At 40.4% G+C, this 26,739-nt stretch overlaps 1 protein-coding gene across 3 annotated transcripts; it reads left to right on the top strand.

Moving 5' to 3' along the window:
- The first annotated feature begins 192 nt into the window (after positions 1-192).
- psen1 (presenilin 1) lies at positions 193-25,996 on the top strand. Of its 3 annotated transcripts, none has more exons than XM_063007283.1 (11): positions 193-246; positions 9,903-9,988; positions 14,125-14,396; positions 14,847-14,991; positions 15,098-15,165; positions 16,957-17,177; positions 19,634-19,732; positions 19,822-19,908; positions 20,019-20,186; positions 22,739-22,857; positions 25,504-25,996. In XM_063007283.1, exons 2-11 carry the CDS (start codon positions 9,953-9,955, stop codon positions 25,657-25,659), a joined length of 1,371 nt encoding a protein of 456 aa, XP_062863353.1. In that variant the 5' UTR covers positions 193-246; positions 9,903-9,952; the 3' UTR covers positions 25,660-25,996. The 3 variants fall into 3 exon arrangements, with proteins under 3 accessions (XP_062863353.1, XP_062863355.1, XP_062863354.1); XM_063007284.1 differs by lacking the exon at positions 193-246 and adding an exon at positions 6,335-6,369; XM_063007285.1 differs by lacking the exon at positions 25,504-25,996 and having other exon boundaries at positions 22,522-22,755.
- The last annotated feature ends 743 nt before the right edge of the window (positions 25,997-26,739 follow it).

The following is a 26,739-nucleotide window of genomic DNA, read 5'->3' on the forward strand; positions in this document are numbered from 1 at the left end:
GCATTTCTCTCCCATTGATAAAAATACGGAACAAAGCGCGTCCCGTATCAGTTCAATACGGAACGCGACATTTAGTTTCCAAATACGGAACGATTCCGTATTTTACGGGACGGTTGGCAACCCTAATCGGAAGAGTCCTTAATGATCAAGGCAATCCCAGCATTCATTGCGGGTCAGGCGCTCTTCTCTAACAGAAAGATAAACATGGCTGACGGGGCGGAGAAACGAATGGAGTTATTTTCAAACGTAAACAAAATATTACTGATTTTTAACTTGTATAAACTTGTACCGATTGTTTTTATTTGCAAGTTCGGGCTTGTCATGAAATTTAACCATTATCGGTACATGAAGGAAGATGTTATATTGACGTTAGCGTGCTGTGCTACCTCAATCCATTGGTTTTAATGGCTAAATGCTAAACGCGAAATGCTGAACCCGATGTCTAAGTAGTACGTTCGAATAACCTGCCTTATAAGTCACTGACTTATTAGAATCCTCTCTACTAAGGCAGCTGCCTATGTAGACAGTAAGACAGCAAGGCAGCTCCCTAGGTTTTCGAACACACCCACAAACTACAAAACCGGCACCACGTTTCAAAATAAAAGCCTTTTGTAACTACTGAGGTTTTCCACTTGGAGATGTGAGTCCCGTTTACCACTAGCTAACTGGCTTTAAAAAAGCATAACATGTCAAGTTTCTTCATTGTTTCATTTGTGTTTAATTAATCGTTATTTTATTAATTACTAATTTACTAATTGTTCAGTTCCCACAGCTCTACACACAAATGTGAATTTGTACATCCTGCACACATTCTTTCGAAAATTGTAAGTGATCCTTGAGTTCTTTACATCAAACAACAGATGAGAGATTGAGAATTCCTATACCATTTCATGTTCTAAGTGTTCTTTTTTGTTATTGATTCCTTTTGTTGATACTTTGGCAATACTATAACTGAATATTGTCATGATAGTAAAGCTTACTGAATTGAATTGAAATGTAAACAAATAGCACCACATCTTGAGGCAAATTTTACTTGTGGAGTCCTTTACACACTTGAAATTCAGGTCTAAAACATATATATGGACTAGTAATCAGAATATTGCCGGTTTAAGCCTCACATCTGCCAGGTTGCAACTGTTGGGCCCTTGAGCAAGGCCCTTAACCCTCAATTGCTTAGATTGTATACTGCAGAGGTGGAAAGTAACGAGTTACATTTACTCGCATTACTGTAATTGAGTTTTTTTGTGTACTTGTACTTTTTAAAGTAGATTTTACAGCCTGTAATTTTACTTTTACTTAAGTATGTTTTGTATTAAGAATTGGAATTCGCTACATTTTAAATAACATCCGTTACTGAGTAAAAAAAACGCGTCTGGGAAAGTGCTGCAGTGAATTCTGCGATGGGGAGTCGGACCTTTTGGCTCGGTTCCCTTTAAAAAGCCGTGTGTGTATACAAGGACGGATTAAGGATAGTCTGGGCCCCTGGGCAAAGAGTTGGCTAGGGCCCCCAAAAGCATGGCTAGGGCCCAAAAGCATGGCTATGGCCCCCAAGAGGCCCTGGGGTCAAAGTCCCTAATAGTCAGAGGATCCTTAAAATGGAGGGCCCTCGGAAATAAAAATATATTGTATCATAAATGTTGATAGGCATCGCAAAATGTTTTGGGCCAGGGCCCCCCCGGGGCCCCCTGACCTCAAGGGCCCCTGGGCGCTGGCCCCACTGGCCCGATCAGTAATCCAGCCATGTGTGTATATACTGTATATATACTGGTGCTGCTCATAAAATTAGAATATCATGAAAAGTTGATTTATTTTAGTAATTCCATTCAAAAAGTGAAACTTGTATATTATATTAATTCATTACACACAGACTGATATATTTCAAATGTTTATTTCTTTAAATGTTGATGATTATAACTGACAACTAATGAAAACCCCAAATTCAGTATCTCAGAAAATTAGAATATTACTTAAGACCAATACAAAAAAAGGATTTTTAGAAATGTTGGCCAACTGAAAAGTATGAAGATGAAAAGTATGAGCATGTACAGCACTCAATACTTAGTTGGGGCTCCTTTTGCCTGGATTACTGCAGCAATGCGGCGTGGCATGGAGTCCATCAGTCTGTGGCACTGCTCAGGTGTTATGAGAGCCCAGGTTGCTCTGATAGTGGCCTTCAGCTCTTCTGAATTGTTGGGTCTGGCGTATCGCATCTTCCTCTTCACAATACCCCATAGATTTTCTATGGGGTTAAGGTCAGGCGAGTTTGCTGGCCAATTAAGAACAGGGATACCATGGTCCTTAAACCAGGTACTGCTAGCTTTGGCACTGTGTGCAGGTGCCAAGTCCTGTTGGAAAATGAAATCTGCATCTCCATAAAGTTGGTCAGCAGCAGGAAGCATGAAGTGCTTTAAAACTTCCTGTTAGACGGCTGCATTGACCTTGGACCTCAGAAAACACAGTGGACCAACACCAGCAGATGACATGGCACTCCAAACCATCACTGACTGTGGAAACTTTAACGTGGATTAAAGCAACGGGGATTCTGTGCCTCTCCTCTCTTCCTCCAGACTCTGGGACCTCGATTTCCAAAGGTAATGCAACATTTACTTTCATCAGAGAACATAACTTTGGACCACTCAGCAGTCCTTTTTGTCTTTAGCCCAGGCGAGACGCTTCTGACGCTGTCTCTTGTTCAAGAGTGGCTTGACACAAGGAATGCGACAGCTGAAACCCATGTCTTGCATACGTCTGTGCGTGGTGGTTCTTGAAGCACTGACTCCAGCTGCAGTCCACTCTTTGTGAATTTCCCCCACATTTTTGAATGGGTTTTGTTTCACAATCCTCTCCAGGGTGCGGTTATCCCTATTGCTTGTACACTTTTTTCTACCACATCTTTTCCTTCCCTTCGCCTCTCTATTAATGTGCTTGGACACCGAGCTCTGTGAACAGCCAGCCTCTTTAGCAATGACCTTTTGTGTCTTGCCCTCCTTGTGCAAGGTGTCAATGGTCGTCTTTTGGACAACTGTCAAGTCAGCAGTCTTCCCCATGAGTGTGTAGCCTACAGAACTAGACTGAGAGACCATTTAAAGGCCTTTGCAGGTGTTTTGAGTTAATTAGCTGATTAGAGTGTGGCACCAGGTGTCTTCAATATTGTACCTTGTCACAATATTCTAATTTTCTGAGATACTGAACTTGGGATTTTCATTAGTTGTCAGTTATAATCATCAAAATTTAAAGAAATAAACATTTGAAATATATCAGTCTGTGTGTAATGAATGAATATAATATACAAGTTTCACTTTTTGAATGGAATTACTGAAATAAATCAACTTTTTCATGATATTCTAATTTTATGACCAGCACCAGTATATATATATATACTGTATATATACAGTGTATCACAAAAGTGAGTACACCCCTCACATTTCTGCAGATATTGAAGTATATCTTTTCATGGGACAACACTGACAAAATGACACTTTGACACAATGAAAAGTAGTCTGTGTGCAGCTTATATAACAATGTAAATTTTTTCTTCCCTCAAAATAACTCAATATACAGCCATTAATGTCTAAACCACCGGCAACAAAAGTGAGTACACCCCTTAGTGAAAGTTCCTGAAGTGTCAATATTTTGTGTGGCCACCATTATTTCCCAGAACTGCCTTAACTCTCCTGGGCATGGAGTTTACCAGAGCTTCACAGGTTGCCACTGGAATGCTTTTCCACTCCTCCATGACGACATCACGGAGCTGGCGGATATTCGAGACTTTGCGCTCCTCCACCTTCCGCTTAAGGATGCCCCAAAGATGTTCTATTGGGTTTAGGTCTGGAGACATGCTTGGCCAGTCCATCACCTTTACCCTCAGCCTCTTCAATAAAGCAGTGGTCGTCTTAGAGGTGTGTTTGGGGTCATTATCATGCTGGAACACTGCCCTGCGACCCAGTTTCTGGAGGGAGGGGATCATGCTCTGCTTCAGTATTTCACAGTACATATTGGAGTTCATGTGTCCCTCAATGAAATGTAACTCCCCAACACCTGCTGCACTCATGCAGCCCCAGACCATGGCATTCCCACCACCATGCTTGACTGTAGGCATGACACACTTATCTTTGTACTCCTCACCTGATTGCCGCCACACATGCTTGAGACCATCTGAACCAAACAAATTAATCTTGGTCTCATCAGACCATAGGACATGGTTCCAGTAATCCATGTCCTTTGTTGACATGTCTTCAGCAAACTGTTTGCGGGCTTTCTTGTGTAGAGACTTCAGAAGAGGCTTCCTTCTGGGGTGACAGCCATGCAGACCAATTTGATGTAGTGTGCGGCGTATGGTCTGAGCACTGACAGGCTGACCCCCCACCTTTTCAATCTCTGCAGCAATGCTGACAGCACTCCTGCGCCTATCTTTCAAAGACAGCAGTTGGATGTGACGCTGAGCACGTGCACTCAGCTTCTTTGGACGACCAACGCGAGGTCTGTTCTGAGTGGACCCTGCTCTTTTAAAACGTTGGATGATCTTGGCCACTGTGCTGCAGCTCAGTTTCAGGGTGTTGGCAATCTTCTTGTAGCCTTGGCCATCTTCATGTAGCGCAACAATTCGTCTTTTAAGATCCTCAGAGAGTTCTTTGCCATGAGGTGCCATGTTGGAACTTTCAGTGACCAGTATGAGAGAATGTGAGAGCTGTACTACTAAATTGAACACACCTGCTCCCTATGCACACCTGAGACCTAGTAACACTAACAAATCACATGACATTTTGGAGGGAAAATGACAAGCAGTGCTCAATTTGGACATTTAGGGGTGTAGTCTCTTAGGGGTGTACTCACTTTTGTTGCCGGTGGTTTAGACATTAATGGCTGTATATTGAGTTCTTTTGAGGGAAGAATAAATTTACACTGTTATATAAGCTGCACACAGACTACTTTTCATTGTGTCAAAGTGTCATTTTGTCAGTGTTGTCCCATGAAAAGATATACTTAAATATCTGCAGAAATGTGAGGGGTGTACTCACTTTTGTGATACACTGTATATATATATATATATATATATATAAAACGACTCCCAGAAGCGCGACTCGTTTCCTTTGTTTCATTTTAAAGGGCCGTTCAATAGAATCGAATCATTCTACGACACATCACTAGTGGTTATACAGTTTGAAAAGTTTAATGGGACTAAAATTACACATTCCTAAATGTTTTAAATGTTGTATCAACATGTTATTTCTATTATATTTTAATTAAAACAACTACTGTGAGATTTATATCCACTTGTCCTGTTTGCATTACACAGAAGAGACACCCCCCCTGATGTTAAAAAAGTAACTAAGTAACGTTTACTTGAGTACATTTTAAATGAGTTACTTTTTACTTTTTACTTGAGTAGGTTTTTAGACTCTTAACTTTACTCGTACTTAAGTAAAAATTCATTAAAGTAATAGTACTTTTACCTGAGTACAATATTTTAGTACTCTTTCCACCTCTGGTATACTGTCACAGTACTGTAAGTCGCTTTGGATAAAAGTGTCTGCTAAATGCCGAAAATGTAAATGTATTTATGTGTGTGTTTTAGACCTGAATATATATATATATAGGGTGGCACGGTGGCTAAGTAGCACTGTCGCCTCACAGCAAGAAGGTCCTGGGTTTGATCCCCAGGCGGGGCGGTCCAGGTCCTTTCTGTGCGGAGTTTGCATGTTCTCCCCGTGTCTGCGTGGGTTTCCTCCGGGTGCTCCGGTTTCCTCCCACAGGTCAAAGACATGCTGCTAGGCTAATTGGAGACAGTAAATGTCCCATAGTTACCTAGCTGCTGGGATGCACAGACCAGTGCATTGTAGTGCCGGTCCCAAGCCCGGATAAATAGGGAGTGTTGTGTCAGGAGGGGCATCCGGCGTAAAACTGTGCCAAATCCCGCCGGCGACCCCTAATGGGAAGAAGCCGGAAATGCCGACCCCGTAACTGAAAAACGGGACAAAGGCTGAGGAACAACAAGAAAGAGAAGATAAAGAGAAAAGAAAAAGTATATATATATATATACAGTTTGTTTAAGGTAATTAGACTTGTCATACAGATTTATTAAATATGATTTAGGATTTTAAAAGCTGGAGCGTTCCAATATTTCAGATTTAATTAGGACTTCTATTATAAGTGCAGTTCAAACCACACAAAAAACCGCAAATATCAGGATACGTTTTGGACAAATTCCAAAAAGCGTCCTCCTTTCGGTATCAGTGCACTTTGTATGGTCTAAAAACAACGTGTTTTCATTGTACTTTCGCTATTATTGTAGTGCACTAAGTGTCCAATCGGGCGTGATTTAGGATACAGCCACAGTATTTGCGTTTGGTTGGTCGGTGAAGCCTCAAGGTCTGTAACCTAAACTATTCTCTTATAGATATTTAGCAATGCTTTAGTATAATTTTAAATGTTTTCTGAATTATCTCATAGATAAAATGTGTGTAATGTTAGTATTTTCTAGCTTTATTATTTTTTTGTTTGTTTTATAGATGCTGGGTTAGCTGGCTGTTTAGCTAAGTTAAAGGGCTACATTGACACAGTTAATGTAACAGTTAGCCGGCTAACCACATTTTACGGTTTTTAAATTTTACAGTTGTATACAACTATTTTATTCCTAAGCTTATTTAAAGTATTTATCTGGACTGAATCTGACGCAACATTTTTGTTATTGTTTTCATTTTTTTTTAAGAAATATCTTTTGTGATAACCGATAGCTAACTGTAAGCTAGTAAGCCTAGCTAAAACGCTAGTACCTGCTAGTAGTGACTTTAAATCCATTTTAAAATGTACAAAAGTCTTGACTTGGACAGTGAATTCATACAGTAATACAGTAAATATTGTATTAATAAAAAATAAACTCGTGTGTAGTGTTGGAGAACAACAGGAAGAGGCACATTGGAAAATGCAGTTGTTTTATTGACCTAGATGAATACAAAGTTCTATGGTTGAGGTAGACTGTGTGGACTCCACTATGTAGGTCTTTTATTTATAGACAATTTACCCTAAAAGTGTTGTGTTTGGCACAATTTCTCTTTGTGTAAATAATACTGTACAGTACTTACACAGATCAGCCATAACATTAAAACCATCTTCTGGTTTCTTCACTCACTGTCCATTTTATCAGTTCAGTAGTTCTACAATTACTGACTGTAGTCAATCTGGTTCTCTGCATGCTTTGTTAGCCCCCTTTTCATGCTGTTCTTCAATGGTCAGGACCGCTACTGAGCAGATATTATTTGGGTGGTGGATCATTCTCAGCACTGCAGTGACACTGACATGGTGGTGGTGTGTTAGTGTGTGTTGTGCTGGTATGAGTGGATAAGGCACAGCGGCGCTGATGGAGTTTTTAAACACCTCACTGTCCCTGCTGGACTGAGAATAGTCCACCAACCAAAAATATTCAGCCAACAGCGCCCTGTGGGCAGCGTCCTGTAACCACTGATGAAGGTCTAGAAAATGACCAACTCAAACAGCAGCAATAGATGAGTGATCGTCTCTGACTTTACATCTACAAGGTGGACCAACTAGGTAGGAGTGTCTAAAAGAGTGGACAATGAGTGGATACAGTATTTAAAAACTCCAGCAGCGCTGCTGTGTCTGATCCACTCATACCAGCACAATACACTCCAACACACCACCACCATGTCAGTGTCACTGCAGTGATCCACCACCCAAATAATACCTGCTCTATGGTGGTCCTGACCATTGAAGAACAGGGTGAAAGCAGTCTAAGAGGTATGTAGAGAAATAGATGGACTACAGTCAGTAATTGTAGAACTACAAAGTGCTTCTATATGGTAAGTGGAGCTGATAAAATGGACAGTGAGTGTAGAAACAAGGAGGTGGTTTTAATGTTATGGCTGATCAGTGTATATGTATATGATGTGGCTTGTGCTGTAAGAGCTTCTAAAACTTTTATTATTTAATGCTGCAGTCTAAAGTCCATCTCCTGCTATGCACAATCCATCATCCCTACTGTCTATTAACAGAAAGGAACCATCACTGACCTGAGATTATTTACGTGGTGAATCATTCACAACTTAGAAATGTTACTGACCTGGTCTGACCCTCCTTTTTAAACGCACACGCAGGCGACACAGACTTTATTCCTGATCGCGTTTTTAAATCCGTGATCTGATATACAATCTAGCGCACTGTGTAGGGAACATAAATCAATTGTCTAATTCACTATCTAGTGCACTATGTAGGGAACAAATCTGCGATCTGATATACAATCTAGTGCACTATGTAGGGAACATAAATCCGCGATCTGATACACAATCTAGTGAACTATGTAGGGAACTTTAATGTGTTTGTAACGCGAACAGTTAGCTTAATAGCCCAGTTAGCAGCTCCTAAGAGCTCCCATAATCCTTTGGTGTGTGTGTGTGAGAGGTTTTTTATTTCTTTTTTTCCCTTCGGAGGTTCTTGCCTTTTTCTTCTTGTTGTTCTTACCTCCCTAAAATGAGATGTTCGGCAACTTGGGATGTCTGCTTTGTAGTGTTAAACTTTATATTCGTTGTGGAACTACTTTTTGGCGGAAGGTATTGTCAATATTAAAGCATATTTATTATGAAATTCAGGGCTTCTTTGATTTATTTTCTTTCTTTATTTTGTAAAAACTGTTGTATTAAAGCAATAGAACACTTGAGGTCGTGTGTTATCGCGAATAACATCACGGCTGTAATGATCTACGACCAAATCACAGCTGTGATGTTATTCACCATAACACACTCCCTCTCGTGTTCTATTGCTTAATTAAAGACAGGAGTAACATAACAGATGATAACAATACAAAGTTATTACAAAATTAAGTAGCAAACACATAACTTAAGTCATGGTGGTCACTGGTTAAAATGTAAACACTAAAGTGCATATCTCTCACACACATCAGTGACAGAGAGCTGGTGCTGTGATAAAAATTGGACTAAAAATTAGAAATCGTCAGCAAACTTTCATAAGTGTTATCCAGCAGTGGTTTCATGCTACAGTGTGCACACCTACTGTCAGGTGCATCCTCTTTTGGACAAGCACTGTTGTAAAATTATTAAATTCTGTATGGCTGGATATGTGTGTCATGTTACTATCCTAAGGTAAAACTGTGCTAACTTTATATTGACTAATGTTGTCAAGATTAGCTTTAAGATATTGGACATTTTGGACAAATTGGACCTTTATGGTGTTTAACAGATGCTTTATGTAAAGCAACTTAATATTGCTAATACTTACAATCTAAGCAATGAATGTTAAGGACCTTGCTTAAGGGCCTGACAGTGGCAACTTAGCAGTGGTGGGGCTTGAACCAATATTCTTTTAACCACCAGTCCAGTACTGATGAACAACCACTACCCACAGCGGTGCCAGTTGCATATTGATTGGTGTATTTGCCAGCTACTAACATTTAATTTAGTAAAGCCTATAAAGTGTTTAATATTTTGATGTGTTAAATATTTATAGTAGTTTCAAGGCTGTTAATAGTTAAGTATTTACTAATGATGGCCAGTTATTGATTAAAAGAATTTGGAAAATGTTGTATCTGTAGCCAGTAGTAATGTATTACAAACTGCAGCTGGAAATTCAAGAGGGTGTTATTGGGAGACTTTACTTTTATAGTCACTTCTGTCTTTTTGGTACAGATAGTTATAGTTAAAAGACCATATTCTTTTGACCACTGTTATAGGCTTAACATTTCTGTAAGCAGCTGATGTGCCTAATACACATGTTCCAGCTCAACACACTATCCTCAGTGTTACATGTGCACATCAATTGTCTTGTCAACAGTGGGTTGATCTCCCTTTCCATTGAGAGAGAAAGAGCACTAACATATTGTGCCCAACACGTCAGTCATAGTCAAACTAAATGTATCTTGTATGTTCTTCCAGGTCCACCCAGCTCGACTCTTCTATGAGGCTCGATTCTATTTCAAGCATCAATGGCTGACAATGCCCAAGTTCTAGTAAATAATTTGGTAAGCTATGATTACTTGAACTCAGATGTCAATGCATTATTTTAACATATGTGTAATGATCTTACGATTTTGTGTGTGTAGGACAGGGGGAGTGGGTGGATATATGCTTGCTGTCTTGATCATCACCTGTACCAGTGCCTGTATATTATTTACTACTTCAAGAAAATGGGTTAAAAGAGAAAAGATAATGATATTGTGTTCTTGTGCAAATGTCGTGCATTCCCACACACAAAAAATGGGTTACCTTTGCAAAATATGTGTCCCTTAGACACCAAGCATACGTAGAGGTGCCTAATGACAAACAGCCTAATTACTAACCTTCAAAGAGGGCGGCACCGTGGCTAAGTGGGTAGCACTGTCGCCTCACAGCAAGAAGTTCCTGGGTTCGATCCCCAGGTGGTGAGGCCCGGGTCCTTTCTGAGTGAAGTTTGCATGTTTTCCCCATATCTGGTGGGTTTCCTCCGGGTGCTCCAGTTTCCTCCCACAGTCCAAAGACATGCAAGTGAGGTAGATTGTTTGATATAACCTTGTGAACTGATTAATCTTGTGTAACGAGTAACTACTGTGTCTGTCATGAATGTAACCAAAGAGCGAGTAAACAAACAAACTAACCCCCAAAGCTGTTTTCTCAGTCTATGCTAAATTGTATTCAGCAGTTGTTTGAAATTTACTATAAATGTAGCTAAATGATATTGGAAGACAGCATTACTGCTGTAAGTCACATTAATTTCAGGTAAGACTGAATAAGCTCCACATAAAATCTGTTTTAAGTGGAGTAGGCCTACATGCACTACTATCATTGTAGTAAAAGTCAGGCAATGATACAGATGATAATGGGCAATTGTTTTTTTGTGGGGAAATTAAAAACAATTGCGACAGAATGCATTGTTTTTGCAAGTGAATGCAAATGTTTGCAAGGGGATGTCATTACCTTTTTTATACCATCTTTTATACCATCTTAGAGGCTCAACTTTTGAGTTGTTTTTGTAAAATTAATTAATTAATGTAAAAGATGTATAAATTGTATTTTATTTACCTAAGTGGCACACCCTAGATTAACCTTTGTGTAGAATAATAGTTAAGTCTATGCGGCAGTGCTTTAACAAGTTTTTGTTTTTAGATGTACACTGATTAGCCATAACATTAAAACCACCTCCTTGTTTCTACACTCACTGTCCATTTTATCAGCTCCACTTACCATATAGAAGCACTTTGTAGTTCTACAATTACTGATTGTCCTCTATCTGTTTCTCTAAATACTTTTTAGCGTGCTTTCACCCTGTTCTTTAATGGTCAGGACCCCCACAGATCAGGTATTATTTAGGTGGTGGATCATTCTCAGCACTGCAGTGACACTGACATGGTGGTGGTGTGTTAGTGTGTGTTGTGCTGGTATGAGTGGATCAGACACAGCAGCGCTGCTGGAGTTTTTAAATACCGTGTCCACTCACCGTCCACTCTATTATACACTCCTACCTAGTTGGTCTACCTTGTAGATGTAAAGTCAGAGACGATCGCTCATCTACTGCTGGTGTTTGAGTTGGTCATCTTCTAGACCTTCATCAGTGGTCACCGGACGCTGCCCACAGGGCGCTGTTGGCTGGATATTTTGATTTGGTGGACTATTCTCAGTCCAGCAGTGACAGTGAGGTGTTTAATAACTCCATCAGCATTGCTGTGTCTGATCCACTCATACCAGCACAACACACACTAACACACCACCACCATGTCAGCGTCACTGCAGTGCTGAGAATGATCCACCACCTAAATAATACCTGCTCTGTAGTGGTCCTGGGAAGAGTGAGTCCTGACCGTTGAAGAATAGCATGAAAGGGAGTTAACAAAGCATGCAGAGAAACAGATGGACTACAGTCAGTAATTGTAGAACTACAAAGTGCTTCTATATGGTAAGTGGAGCTGATAAAATAGACAGTGGGATTAAAAACAAGGAGGTGGTTTTAATGTTATGGCTGATCAGTGTAAGCCATAATCTACACAGTAATCTTGCATACAAGTGTGTTTTTTAAATACACAGCCAAACACTTGTGTAAGTCCCTCTGAATAAGCATGTCTGGCAAAATCATGCAGATACAAACCTTAATTACATTGCTTAGTTATGTTTTGTGTTACATAAGCCTATCCAGGGTTTTTTTTCCCTTGGGTAGGCAGGGAAGTTCCAACATGAAACTAATCATATCAGAGCTGAATGTTTTTACTGGCTAGTCCCACCCTTCTCTGGTTAGTGCCAACATTACACAAACAGGTGTGGCAACACGGATAAAGGTATGAAACAGCTGCAATTAGCTATCATATTACTTTCTCTAGCTTGGGGCTGTCCTGCCTGGGCTTGCTTTTGTCTGTATGTCTTTAGTATGAGATTTACACCCTTATTCAGACTCTAGATTTCTGAGGAGTCAGGCGTATTTTTTTCAGTTATGATGGCTGGTGGAAGAGACGTGCTATGACTGCACTTTTCTTTTTAATCACTGAAGATAACTATCTAGGAATGAGATCATAAAGAGTATGTGATTATAATCATTACTGGTTTTTGTCATCTGTTAAACTTGACCTGGGAGTGTAAAGTATCAGCCTCCAGAGTCAGATGTACCATCTACAGTATTAACCGTAGATGGTATAGATCAGAAGGGATTGGATATAAAAGTCAACAATTCCTGTCAAGTAATTGTTTTGCATTTTTTGTCACATTGCTACAGGCTCACCAGTTGGCCAGTAAATGCCAGTGGTTGGCATAATGATAAAACATTACAATGCTTATTAAGACCTGTTGTAGTTCACATACAAATTTACGTAGTAGTTGTATTTTTAAATAGGAATCATAAGGTATTTAAAAGCATTGAAAATAAATAGGTTATGGGTGCTTAGGTGGCGCAATGGTCGTATGCACTAGTCCAACACAGCTGAGATTTAGAGCTCTTGAATTTGAATCCCAGATGGTGCTTTAACCTGGCAACCAAACAGGCAGGAGGTAGGATGGTCAAGTGGCGCTCATTGCTGCTGTATAATTGTGACCTCTGCCGTCTAATTGAGGCATTATTAGATTATACTAAATCACTTGTCCAAAACTTTACTTGCACTGCACTACAAGCCCAAGAGCATTCTTGGATTTCTAGCTTGTTTTTCTTCACAAATCCCTCAAGCAGTTAACAATCTGTTCGAAAACCTAGTGAGCTGCCTTGCTGCCTGCTGCTTACCCAGGCAGCTGCCTAAGTATTCTAAAGGATTTTAATAAGCCATCAAACTAATAATGCAGATTATTCACACACACTGCTTAGACAGTGATTATGTCACTGTAGTTTTCGCTTACTAAGCTAACAGGGTGGCACGGTGGCTAAGTGGGTAGCACTGTCGCCTCACAGCAAGAAGGTCCTGGGTTCGATCCCCAGGTGGGGCGGTCCGGGTCCTTTCTGTGTGGAGTTTGCATGTTCTCCCAGTGTCTGCGTGGGTTTCCTCCGGGTGCTCCGGTTTCCTCCCACAGTCCAAAAACATGCAAGTGAGGTGAATTGGAGATACGAAATTGTCCAAGGCTGTGTTTGATATAATCTTGTGAGGTGATGAATCTTGTGTAATGAGTAACTACCGTTCCTGTCATGAATGTAACCAAAAGTGTAAAACATGACGTTAAAATCCTAATAAACAAACAAACTAAGCTAACATCTTCATCCGTGTACCGAAAATGGTTAAACTGTCACTGACAAGCTTGAATTTGCAAATAAGTGACACTTCTACACCTTTATACAAAATTAAAAATCAAAGAGAATTTATTTACATTTGAAAAGAACTCTTGAAAGAACTTTGTCTGCCATATTTGTAATGTTTTTGTGAGAAAAGTTGTGCTGCACTGAATGCTGGGATTGCCTTTACCACTAAGGTAGCATTGGATGCTCTTTCGTTTTTCAGTCAGATTATCGCTTTGGCATAAGTTACCTCAGTAGGCAGCATTTTAAAGTATCTAAGAATTCGGGTAGCCTTCTTCTCAGGAGTGCACGTAGGATGACTAAGTGCTGTCTGTGTAGAGAGCTCACTAGGTGTTCAGACAGACCCTATATTGTCATCTGGTGTCTTAATTCGGTCAGCGTGTAAAACGTTTCACCCCAGGTTCTATTTTCTGTGTGCAGTCAGGTGATGGAGCAGAGGCCAGCCGGCACACCGACACCCGGAGCTCTACAAGTCGGGCCCAGGGGGAGGTCGAGCTTAACGGCCAGCCTTCCTCAGCTCATCCCCCACAGGTGGTCACTGATCATTCGGAAGAGGAGGACGAGGAGCTGACTCTGAAGTATGGAGCCAAACATGTCATCATGCTATTCGTCCCCGTCACCCTGTGCATGGTGGTAGTCGTGGCAACCATCAAGTCGGTCAGCTTCTACACACACAAGGATGGCCAGCAACTGTAAGTCTTAAAGGCACTCACATCAACAATATGCAGAAGTAGCAGTTTTAGGTTTCAGGTTGCAGTGTAACAAAAAAACGTAATAAAGGGTCACCTATCATGGTCAGGGTCAAGGTGGGTCCGGATTCCCTGGGTAATTGAATGGCTGTAATGTGCACAGCAAGAGATGGTTTAATGGCAGTAGCTGTATACCCAAAGTGCATCAATATGTTTGTTGTAGCTCAGGGACCCAACAGTGGCAACTTGGTAGTGGCGGGGCTTGAACTGGCAACCTTCTGACTACTAGTCCAGTACCTTGAGCTGTCCAGTACACTGAGCTATCACTGCCCAAACTGTTTTCTATCACTGTTTTACAGTAATGTCTGTCACAAAAAATTGCTTGTTGCTTTTGTTAGTGTTATAAATTAAACTAGTAAGAGAATTGCTGACGAGAAGCCCTTGTTCATTCAGGATCTACACTCCTTTCCGTGAGGACACTGTGGAAACTGTGGGTCAACGTGCTCTCTACTCCATCCTGAATGCTACCATCATGATCAGTGTGATAGTGGTAATGACGCTGGTTCTGGTACTGCTCTACAAGTACCGCTGCTACAAGGTAAAGCAGTTTCTCTCTGAGTGAACATTTAACACCAAGACTGAGGTAGCACATATATGTTTGGTTGGATTATTTACCTGCAGGTTTCACATCTATGTTATTTCAGGTGATTCATGCCTGGCTGTTCTTTTCCTCCCTGCTCTTGCTGTTCTTTTTCTCCTTCATTTACCTGGGGTGAGTACACTTTCTGCCCGCCATTGTACAAATAACAGACTAAATATAGACAGACAAATATATCATTAAACTGAATGCTTATGATTTTGTTTAGTTTTTATTTTCACAAGCTGTAAATGCTTTGGACAGGAATTCAAACCTGGATCTCAGCAGTGATGGGCTAGCGTAATAGATCTCTGTGAAACCTGAGCATGATGCTTAGTAATACTTCATAGAATCTAAACCTAAGTATGGGTTTTATAGTTACATATGGTTTTACAGTTAATATGAGAGATAATAGAGTACCAATTTATCACCAAAACAGTGTTTGAGACAGATAAATTGGTCAATGGAACTTGCCAACCAAAGAGCTGACTCTCTCTTGATGCATGCTCAATAATCCAAGTTAGGGCTGCACGATATTTCGTTTCAGCATAGTCATCGCAATGTGTACGTCCGCAATAGTCACATCGCAGGACGTGCGATGTTACTTAATGCAAATTAAATCAAATACGTCATGATACAACTTTTTTGCTGCTTGACACAAAACGAAAATTCACACCGTTCTCATTTTCCATGACAAATCTTCAAGTGTGTTCAAAATCCTAGTGAGCTACCTTGCTGTACTACCTACATAGGCAGCTGCCTCAGTAGAGAGGATTCTAATAAGTCATTAACTTTTATAAGGCAGGTTATTCGAACGCGCTACTTAGCGATTCCATCGGGTTTCGCGTTTAGCATCTTGCCATTAAAACCAATGGAATGAGGTTATGTCAACATAACATCTCGTTAAAAATCAATAATTATTTATTTACGTTTGAAAATAACTTTGTCCGCACCGTCAGCCATGTTTATTTTTCTGTGAGAGAAGAGATGCCGCAATGAATTCTGGGATTGCCTTCATCACTAAGGACGCTTCCGATTCTCACTCGTCAAAATAACATTGAAATATTAAGATGCCTCAGTAGTGAGCTTAGTAAGGCATCCCGGATTTGGAACAGGTGTATAGCTGCTCTTTTGTTTGTATAGTTTTTTTTTTAAATAATGTTTACTACTTGAAGAGGATTTGATTGTGAAATAAAATATCAAATGACCCATTTTGTCAATCCTGTTAATTCCCTCATGTGATATTGAAGCTTTCTTAGTTTAATGCTCAGTTTCAACCAAGTACAAAGATGTAGCTTGTCATAATCTTTTGTATCCCTTGTAGGCACCACCCTTTTTCACAGATGAGCCCCTTATTTAGAGTAAGATACATGCATTATTAATATTATTTATAATGTGGTGAAAATTCCTGCATTTTTTTAATATCGCAATATATCGCAGGAAAAAAAAATCGCAATGTCAGTTTTTTCCAGTATCGTGCAGCCCTAATCCAGGTACACAAATCCACGAGGTTGAATCAGTTCATCTGGACACAAGTTTGGTGTAGAGATACGTTTCGTCAACTATCCAAGTGACTTCTTCAGTCTGAGCTGGTGGTGAATACCCCAACCTTATATTCACCGGCCCATTGCATAGCACAGGTCCATATGCAAATCACAATCACCGTTAATTACAATGGCAATTGTAATTTTAATGCCTTTAAAGTTTGTAACTCGGAACATTACCATTCAAAATAAAATGTTTTAATGTCTGTAGACAGCACAAAGAAAGTTTCAGTGAAAGTGTGTCAGCATAAGAATCAACAACATGGTTGTTTCCTCCTTATATCAAAGTACTTCAAATATCCAAACAATTGAGCTTAGAAAGTATTTGGGCTTTATTGTTATTAATGTAATTATTTTTGTGCCCTCTTATCTTATATTTCAGGGAGGTGTTTAAGACATACAACGTGGCCATGGATTACTTTACTCTGGCAGTTATCGTCTGGAACTTTGGGGTCGTTGGGATGATTTGTATCCACTGGAAAGGCCCACTGCGCCTGCAGCAAGCCTACCTCATCATGATCAGTGCCCTCATGGCTTTAGTGTTTATTAAGTACCTGCCCGAGTGGACTGCCTGGCTCATCCTTGCTGTTATTTCTGTCTACGGTTAGTAACGGCTTTCTTTACACATGTTCTTTCATAAGGCTGGTCCTTTGCCAAGTAAGTAGGTTTAATTTGTAAAAGGTCTTTTTTTTTATCTTTTAGTCACAGAAATCCCAAGTCTTCCATGATTTATTATTTTTTAATTCATTTTATTCATTTTACTCTTATTTCTCAGTTTTTCTTTAAATGTAGTTGTATCCAATTGCCCATATGTATCTCTCACTCACTTCTGCAGACCCCTGCCATGGCTGAGGGCCATCAGCAGCCAGTTCTTACCACCGCCCACTGTAATTTCACCAAGGAGATCCATGCAAAGCTCTGTGTGAATCCCACCCCTCACTTGTGCAGGTGCCCAGACCAGTCCGGTTTCATATAGGATATAATTTGATGGACCGGCGGGGCGGGAGGATTTAAAACAGAAAAACTATAGAATGGAAATTTGGTGGCAACCCTGAGCCTTTTCGCTGCAACAAGACGCTGCTCACACCTAGTGGTGATTAGAGACACTAACACCCCAAGAGTATTGGAAATGTAATTGCTCTTCTAGCGATTTCTAATTATTTATTCTTTCTGTGTGGCACGGTAATAAATTACCCCGGTGGTTGGGGACCACTGCTGTAGATCCTGTCCCACCTTCCCTCCCAATAACACTGCCAGTTGGATGGCGCCATACAAACATAGTCTGTCAGCAAGTTCAAACAGTCCAAAGTTGTGTGCTAACATGTTCGACCGCTGCACCACCCGAGTGCCCTGAAATCCCCATTTTTAACAAGGCGAGATAAGACAGGATGTACGTTGAAATCCAAACAGGAAAATATTTTTGATAGTGCTGTGCATTACCCAGAACAAGTAATGTGTTTTTGACAGGCAGATTTCCTGTAAAAATGTCTCTCCCACAGCATAAATTGCACACTTCATTGTTCCCAAACAATGTGATCTCTGTAGTCAAAAGGTGAAGACAGTTATGTAGGATTGTATTCTTAGACAAGAATAGAAGAGGACCCACACTTTGTAGCGAGCATAGGTCAGACTTTATGCTGTTGTTTTGCAGTTGCTTTTCTATTTACTAGGAAATATGGCACAAATATGTGTTCAGTCCTAAGTACACATTGTTTTCTACAGTACTTTGCATTACACAAGCTTTTTAAAAAAATATATATTGCAGGAAATCACATAATAAATAGGATTATACAATGCGTACCTCATTTGGGTTTTAATAAGTGTCACTGATCTAGCTGGACATTAAAACTAATCTTTTATTAATATTTTAGTAAAAACTTTTAAACTTCATTACAAGTACTAAATTAGGAATACACATATAATATCAGAGACTACGTAGCAGATACAAAGCACCCACATACATTTTTCCTGCCGTGAATATAACTCAGAAGAGTAAACACAGCGTTAAATGATAGATGGATGGATGGATGGATTAATTTTTTAGCAAGGTTGGCATTTGAGTTGCTCTATCAATTTGAATTGCAATCAGAAACATATATTTACAAAATAAGTTGGTCTGCTAAAACATTAAATATCTTTTTCTAATAATAATATGGGTTAGATCAAACGTTTTCATCACATAAACATACATTGTACAGTACAATCAAATTCTTTATTTTGCATATCCCAAATTGTTTGGTAAGCCGTTGTACAGCGCCCCTGGCCAGTGGATTAAGGCACAGCTTGTGTGAAAATAACCATGTGGTGTTCTGAGTAATTACTTCAAAATATTTTTCATGCTTGTGAAATGAATCTTGTTTGTCAAGCCTTATAAAAGTACATGAAGTACGCATAACCAAGAAAATCATGCATGAGAAGAGAGACAAAGTTTTGTGTAAAGTTCAGTAAATGGGTTTGGTCTTTATACATCACTAGGGTGGCACGGTGGCTAAGTGGGTAGCACTGTCGCCTCACAGCAAGAAGGTCCTGGGTTCGATCCCCAGGTGGGGCGGTCCAGGTCCTTTCTGTGTGGAGTTTGTATGTTCTCCCCGTATCCGCGTGGGTTTCCTCCAGGTGCCCCGGTTTCCTCCTGCAGTCCAAAGACATGCAAGTGAGGTGAATTAGAGACACTAAATTATCCGAGACTGTGTTTGATATAACCTTGTGAACTGATGAACCTTGTGTAATGAGTAACTACCGTTCCTGTCACGAATGTAACCAAAGTGTTAAACATGACGTCAAAATCCTAATAAATAAACAAACAAACAAACTTTATACATCACTAAGTTTTTTGAGGTGCAGAAGATTTAATGACATAAGTAAAACAGCAAAGATTTCATATATCCACTTCATTTTATAATCTGGCAACCCTGATCAGATAGGTGAACAACCAGCTGTATATTTGTTTAGGAACCACCTACTGAAGATGAGCAAGCTGTGACTTAGGGGACATGAGGCTGCCAGTGTAAACCAATAAAAAGAGATGATCTGACTAATTGTTTTTGTGTTTTCTCTAATAGATCTACTGGCTGTGTTATGCCCAAAAGGACCTCTACGCATTTTGGTTGAAACAGCTCAAGAAAGAAATGAACCCATGTTTCCAGGCCTTATCTACTCATGTAAGCCCCTAATAATGAAGTCAAATAATAATAAAATAAATAATAAAAGCTCTGGATGTTTTACTAACGGTATCCTTTTGCTTTGCCAGCAACAATGGTGTGGCTGGTTGGCATGGCAGACAGTGCGGAGACGAGAAATAATTCAGCCCAGTCTGCCCCTAATCAACAGAGCCAAGGTGAGTCTTTCAGAACACTCACAGCTGGTGGTCAGCGATATTTGTGTGTTTATGCTATTTCATACTTTATTATGCACTTGTCCTCAACTTAAGGCCTCTTTATCCTGTAGACACGACAGCTCCGGTGGCTCAGCCAGAGGATGACGGGGGCTTTACATCTGACTGGGTGGGTGAACAGGAGCATCGCCTTGGCCCGCTCCAGTCCAATGAGGAGACTCGGCGTCAAATCCAGCAGATGCCGTCGGCACGCCCACCTGCGGCAGATGACGATGAAGAAAGTGAGTAGTAGTGGTCATGAAGTAGTGGTCATAGGTGATCTACACAGGGGTCACAGGTTTCGCCACATTTTGTAGTCAGGTGCTGATTACTAGTCCAGTAATTTAACCACTAAGCCACTGTCGGGGTGCCCAATACGTTGATTGATCGCACAGTGCACGTTGGTAGATCGTGCCTATATTCAAACAGGTCAACGTGATTGACATGAAATGTGACCACTGTTTCTTTCATTTGTGGTTTGTTACCATAGCTATGCCTCAGCACGCCTAAAGCAATGCTAATCTTGAAAGTTTTCATTCATCAGTAGCCAGTTTGTTCCATTTTTGCATTTTTCCTTTTGTAACCTACACTGTTTGTGAAGTCGCAACCAAGCACAAAGAAACCAAAAACGTTTCTATATTGGCGAGACCACTGCGAAAACGGCTGTTTCGTTCATACGTGGAAGAAGCTGATGGGTAAATTTTAACCCTACAATCTGACAATCATATGACCATAGTCAAGGGCCTCTGTGGACAGTTTTGGAGCTTGCTGGCTGAGGTAAAATATCCATACAAAAATGTGCCATATATTTGACTGACAGTCTTGTTTGGACCTACCTACTTGTGTGAAACAGCCTTTTCCCACATAAAAATAATGAAGTCTAAATATACAGGGGTTGGACAAAATAACTGAAACACCTGGTTTTAGACCACAATAATTTATTAGTATGGTGTAGGGCCTCCTTTTGCGGCCAATACAGCGTCAATTCGTCTTGGAAATGACATATACAAGTCCTGCACAGTGGTCAGAGGGATTTTAAGCCATTCTTCTTGCAGGATAGTGGCCAGGTCACTACGTGATGCTGGTGGAGGAAAACGTTTCCTGACTCGCTTCTCCAAAACACCCCAAAGTGGCTCAATAATATTTAGATCTGGTGACTGTGCAGGCCATGGGAGATGTTCAACTTCACTTTCATGTTCATCAAACCAATCTTTCACCAGTCTTGCTGTGTGTATTGGTGCATTGTCATCCTGATACACGGCACCGCCATTGGATGCACATGGTCCTCCAGAATGGTTCGGTAGTCCTTGGCAGTGACGCGCCCATCTAGCACAAGTATTGGGCCAAGGGAATGCCATGATATGGCAGCCCAAACCATCACTGATCCACCCCCATGCTTCACTCTGGGCATGCAACAGTCTGGGTGGTACGCTTCTTTGGGGCTTCTCCACACCGTAACTCTACCGGATGTGGGGAAAACAGTAAAGGTGGACTCATCAGAGAACAATACATGTTTCACATTGTCCACAGCCCAAGATTTGCACTCCTTGCACCATTGAAACCGACGTTTGGCATTGGCACGAGTGACCAAAGGTTTGGCTATAGCAGCCCGGCCGTGTATATTGACCCTGTGGAGCTCCCGACGGACAGTTCTGGTGGAAACAGGAGAGTTGAGGTGCACATTTAATTCTGCCGTGATTTGGGCAGCCGTGGTTTTATGTTTTTTGGATACAATCCGGGTTAGCACCCGAACATCCCTTTCAGACAGCTTCCTCTTGCGTCCACAGTTAATCCTGTTGGATGTGGTTTGTCCTTCTTGGTGGTATGCTGACATTACCCTGGATACCGTGGCTCTTGATACATCACAAAGACTTGCTGTCTTGGTCACAGATGCGCCAGCAACACGTGCACCAACAATTTGTCCTCTTTTGAACTCTGGTATGTCACCCATAATGTTGTGTGCATTGCAATATTTTGAGCAAAACTGTGCTCTTACCCTGCTAATTGAACCTTCACACTCTGCTCTTACTGGTGCAATGTGCAATTAATGAAGATTGGCCACCAGACTGGTCCAATTTAGCCATGAAACCTCCCACACTAAAATGACAGGTGTTTCAGTTATTTTGTCCAACCCCTGTAGGTCCATGCTAACTGACAAACACTTAAAAGAAGCTATTTTCCAGACTACATGAACCTAGCTGACACCATTTAGAGCAAATCATCAGGATAAATTAGTGTGATTTTTTTCAGTCGCTTGCCCTGTAATGCTGAATATCAATATAGGCAACTGAAGCGCATTTAAAAAAAGCTACAAAGCTTATTTGAAAAATGATGATGCCAACCTCAAGCCACGAAAGTGTGGGCACCCCTGCAGTAAGTTTACCTAAACTGTCGCCAATCTATCGCTGTAGTAAATTACAATCCAGCCTTGGCTAAAGTGTTTTTTCCCTCAGTATAAATATTTTTTTTTTGTGTTACTATGATTATAAGTTTGCTAGCGATAGTTAAGTAATAAATACGTTTATTATGTATTTTATTATCAATGTGACTGTTGTCTGTCTTTGATGCTTTTTACAGCAGTGTTATCTACATATAACCGTGTTCAGGAGGTCAAAGGATGCTATGAATAAGAGGCTAAGCACTTCAGTGGAAACAACACGGCTTTAACAGCTACTTAAACAGCTACCTCCCATCCAACTCACCTCCCCAAATACCAGGATGTTTGCTTAGTTATTAAGTGGTGTAACCGTGGTGAAAGTGAGCAGTATTCTCAGGTGTGTGTTTATTTTTGCAGGGGGTGTAAAGCTTGGTTTGGGCGACTTCATCTTCTACAGTATGCTGGTGGGAAAGGCGTCTGCAACAGCCACTGGTGACTGGAACACAACACTAGCCTGCTTTGTGGCCATTCTTATTGTAAGTAAATTATAAATCCACCCACTATCAATAATAAAAACAACTTCCGATAAAACATTTGCCTTTCAGTTTTTTAGTAATGTGTCCACAATGTGGCAGACGTACGCATGCCAATTATTTGTTGGTAAATACAGCCATGGTTTTATAGCTGCAGTCAGCCTTAGCAACTGCACTGCAGCAAGTAAAATATTGGATTGTTTTAGTTATTTTTAACCATTCAGTGTAAGTGAAATAAAAGTAGATACAGTAGACCCTTGACTTACGTATTTAATTGGTTCCAAAGGGCTGTTCTTAAGTCAAAATGTTTGTTAGTTAAACCTATTTTTCCCATAAGAAATAATGTAAATATAATTAACCCGTGCCAGACCTCCCTAACCACCCCCTTACCTAACCTCTCTATTGTCTTAAATGGTCTTTTTGTTATAAATACAAGTATATTTTCCCTTAAATCTTACATAATAGAATAGACATTACTGTAATAAACAATAATAAACAATAATTCACAGTAGTACTGTACTGCACATAACAAAACACACATCACATTTCAGTACAGTACGTGTGCTGTACCATACACCATAATAACTTTCCTTCTTTTTATATAAAATGTATCTACCAGAAACAACAATAACTCTCACATTTCTCTATTATTTCCTTCTTTATTTCAATAGTGTTGTATTTTGTAGGTGTAATTGCACGAAAGAAAGAATACTTTACTCAGCCGACTTCCTTCTTCTCTCTCACTTACTGTCCCCGCTGGCTTATACACTTAATTATACAACACACCAAATAGTAATAGATTCATTTTCTCACCACTACGCTTTCTCTGCACCTCCTTTGGGGCCATTTTAATATTGAAGTTTACAAAATATAAAGAAAACACCGTCCACTGTCCGAATGTTCGCTCACTGTATATACTGTATATATTTATAGAGAGAGAGAGACGGTCTGAGTCAACTTGTTCATGGCATTACGTGTTTCACGAATTTCGGTTTGTAATCTGAAATTTTTTAGTTTGTTAAGTTGAAAAAAATCGCTCATAACACAAAATGTTCGTATGGTAAACGGTTCGTAAGTCAAGGCTGGTTTTTTCATATATGATTCATTTATTTATTCAAAGCACACATCTGCTAACAGTGACAGTTTCTAGAATTGGATTGAATCGTCAGATGATTGCTTTTAGAATAATCTTGTAATTTAAAAACATAAACTTTTGCTTATTTCCCCTCTATTTTTGCATATTTGTCACAGGAATTCTTTTAATATTAGACATACAGTAGATAACCCAAGTAAACACAAAATATTTTTCTTAAGTGATGATTTCATTTATTGAAGGAAAAATGTTATTTCATCCTACCTGGCCCTATGTGGAAAACAAATTGCCCCTTAGCTACTAAATCAACCAGTAAATTAATCTCAGATGGTATTTGGGCTCAATTCCACCAACCACACCCAGGCATGATTACTGCCAGACCTGCTGAATCTAAACATCACTTAAATACAGTAGAACCTGTCTGGCAATGTGAAGAAGGATAGAATGTCTGAAAAACAGCACACAGTGTCATGTTCTAAAGAGATTTATTTGTTGTTACTGCCAAGGTTGGGCAAACCATCCTTTAGGTTTAGGGGGCAATTACTTTTTTACGAGGGTAATATAGGTTTTGAATGAATCTCTTTTATTAGTTGAATATTTAAAAGCTGCATTTTTTGTTCAGTCAAGGGACAAATGCTTTATACACTGATCAGCCATAACATTAAAACCACCTCCTTGTTTCTTCACTCACTGTCCATTTTATCAGCTCCTCCTACCATATAGAAGCACTTTGTAGTTCTACAATTACTGACTGTAGTCCATCTGTTTCTCTGTATGCTTTGTTGGCTCCCTTTTATGCTGTTCTTCAGTGGTCAAAACTGTCCAGGACCACTACAGAGTGGGTATTATTTGGGTGGTGGGTCATTCTCATCACTGCAGTGACACTGACATGGTGGTGGTGTGTTAGTGTGTGTTGTGCTGGTATGAGTGGATCAGACACAGCAGCACTGATGGAGTTTTTAAACACCTCACTGACACTGCTGGACTGAGAAAAGTCCACCAACCAAAAATATCCAGCCAACAGCGCCCCATGGGCAGCGTCCTGTGACCACTGATGAAGATCTGGAAGATGACCAACTCAAACAGCAGCAATAGATGAGCGATCGTCTCTGACTTTACATCTACAAGGTGGACCAACTAGGTAGGAGTGTCTAATAGAGTGGACAGTGAGTGGACACGGTATTTAAAATCTCCAGCAGCGCTGCTGTGTCTGATCCACTCATACCAGCACAACACACACTAACACACCACCACCATGTCAGTGTCACTGCAGTGCTGAGAATGATCCTGGTGGGGGTCCTGACCATTGCAGAACAGGGTGAAAGCAGGCTAAAAAAAAAAGTATGTAGAGAAATAGATGGACTACAGTCAGTAATTGTAGAATTACAAAGTGCTTCTATATGGTAAGTGGGGCTGATAAAATGGACAGTGAGTGTAGAAACAAGGAGGTGGTTTTAATGTTATGGCTGATCAGTGTAGATTGTTTTACCTTCGTAGAGCTACAGTACATTTGTGTTTGGTATATGAACTGATTGAACATCTTTTTTTTTTCACAGGGCTTGTGTCTAACTCTCCTGCTCCTGGCCATCTTTAAAAAGGCTCTCCCAGCTCTCCCCATCTCCATTACCTTTGGCCTGATCTTCTATTTCGCTACTGATAACCTGGTGCGCCCGTTCATGGACCAGTTAGCCGTGCATCAGTTTTACATTTAGCAGAAGGTGCTAATATTGGTAAACTCACACTCCACTCTCTGACTACCACAGAGAACTGCAAACTCAGGGGGAAAGTAGGGGTCAGTGGCACTACCCCAGTTCCTCTGTGCTGGATTCGTGACAGAACTCTGTAATTTATTTATTATTTTCTGTTTGGAGTGGAGACCTCCAGCTGTTCATTCCTTCTCCATGTGATTTTTTTTCATTTGTTTTTGGAAGCCTGACACTGGCATTTGTGGTAAATGTGTAGCAATGGGTTGGGGTAACGGTTAAGGGATTTTATAAACTCTGTACAAATTACACTGATCAGCTATAACATTAAAACCACCTCCTTGTTTCTACACTCACTGTTCATTTTATCAGCTCCACTTACCATATAGAAGCACTTTGTAGTTCTACAATTACTGGCTGTAGTCCATCTGTTTCTCTACATACTTTTTTTTTAACCTACTTTTACCTTGTTCTTTAATGGTCAGGACCCCCACAGGACCACTACAGAGCAGGTATTATTTAGGTGGTGGATGATTCTCAGCACTGCAGTTAGTGTGTTAGTGTGTGTGGTGCTGGTATGAGTGGATCAGACACAGCAGCGCTGCTGGAGTTTTTAAATACCGTGTCCACTCACTGTCCACTCTATTAGACACTCCTACCTAGTTGGTCCACCTTGTAGATGTAAAGTCAGAGACTATCACTCATCTATTGCTGGTGTTTGAGTTTGTCATCTTCTAGACCTTCATCTGTGGTCACAGGATGCTGCCCACAGGGCGCTGTTGGCTGGATATTTTTGGTTGGTGGACTATTCTCAGTCCTGTGTGACAGTGAGGTGTTTAAAAACTTTATCAGCATTGCTGTGTCTTATTCACTCATACAAGCAGAACACACACTAACACACCACCACCATGTCAGTGTCACTGCAGTGCTGAGAATGATCCACCACCCAAATAATACCTGCTCTGTAGTGGTCCTGGGAGAGTCCTGACCATTGACGAACAGCATGAAAAGGGGGCTAACAAAGCATGCAGAGAAATAAATGGATTACAGTCAGTAATTGTAGAACTACAAAGTGCTTCTATATGGTAA

The sequence above is a fragment of the Trichomycterus rosablanca genome, chromosome 13, assembly GCF_030014385.1.
Source record: "Trichomycterus rosablanca isolate fTriRos1 chromosome 13, fTriRos1.hap1, whole genome shotgun sequence".
Taxonomy (NCBI): domain Eukaryota; kingdom Metazoa; phylum Chordata; class Actinopteri; order Siluriformes; family Trichomycteridae; genus Trichomycterus; species Trichomycterus rosablanca.

Bases quoted from the DNA above. Each gene is read 5' to 3' on its own strand.
- psen1 (XM_063007283.1), top strand. From the start codon at position 9,953: ATGGCTGACAATGCCCAAGTTCTAGTAAATAATTTG. The intron at 19,733-19,821 runs GTAAGCCCCTAA...TTGCTTTGCCAG, and splicing joins TCCAGGCCTTATCTACTCAT to CAACAATGGTGTGGCTGGTT. The intron at 19,909-20,018 runs GTGAGTCTTTCA...TTTATCCTGTAG, and splicing joins CCCTAATCAACAGAGCCAAG to ACACGACAGCTCCGGTGGCT.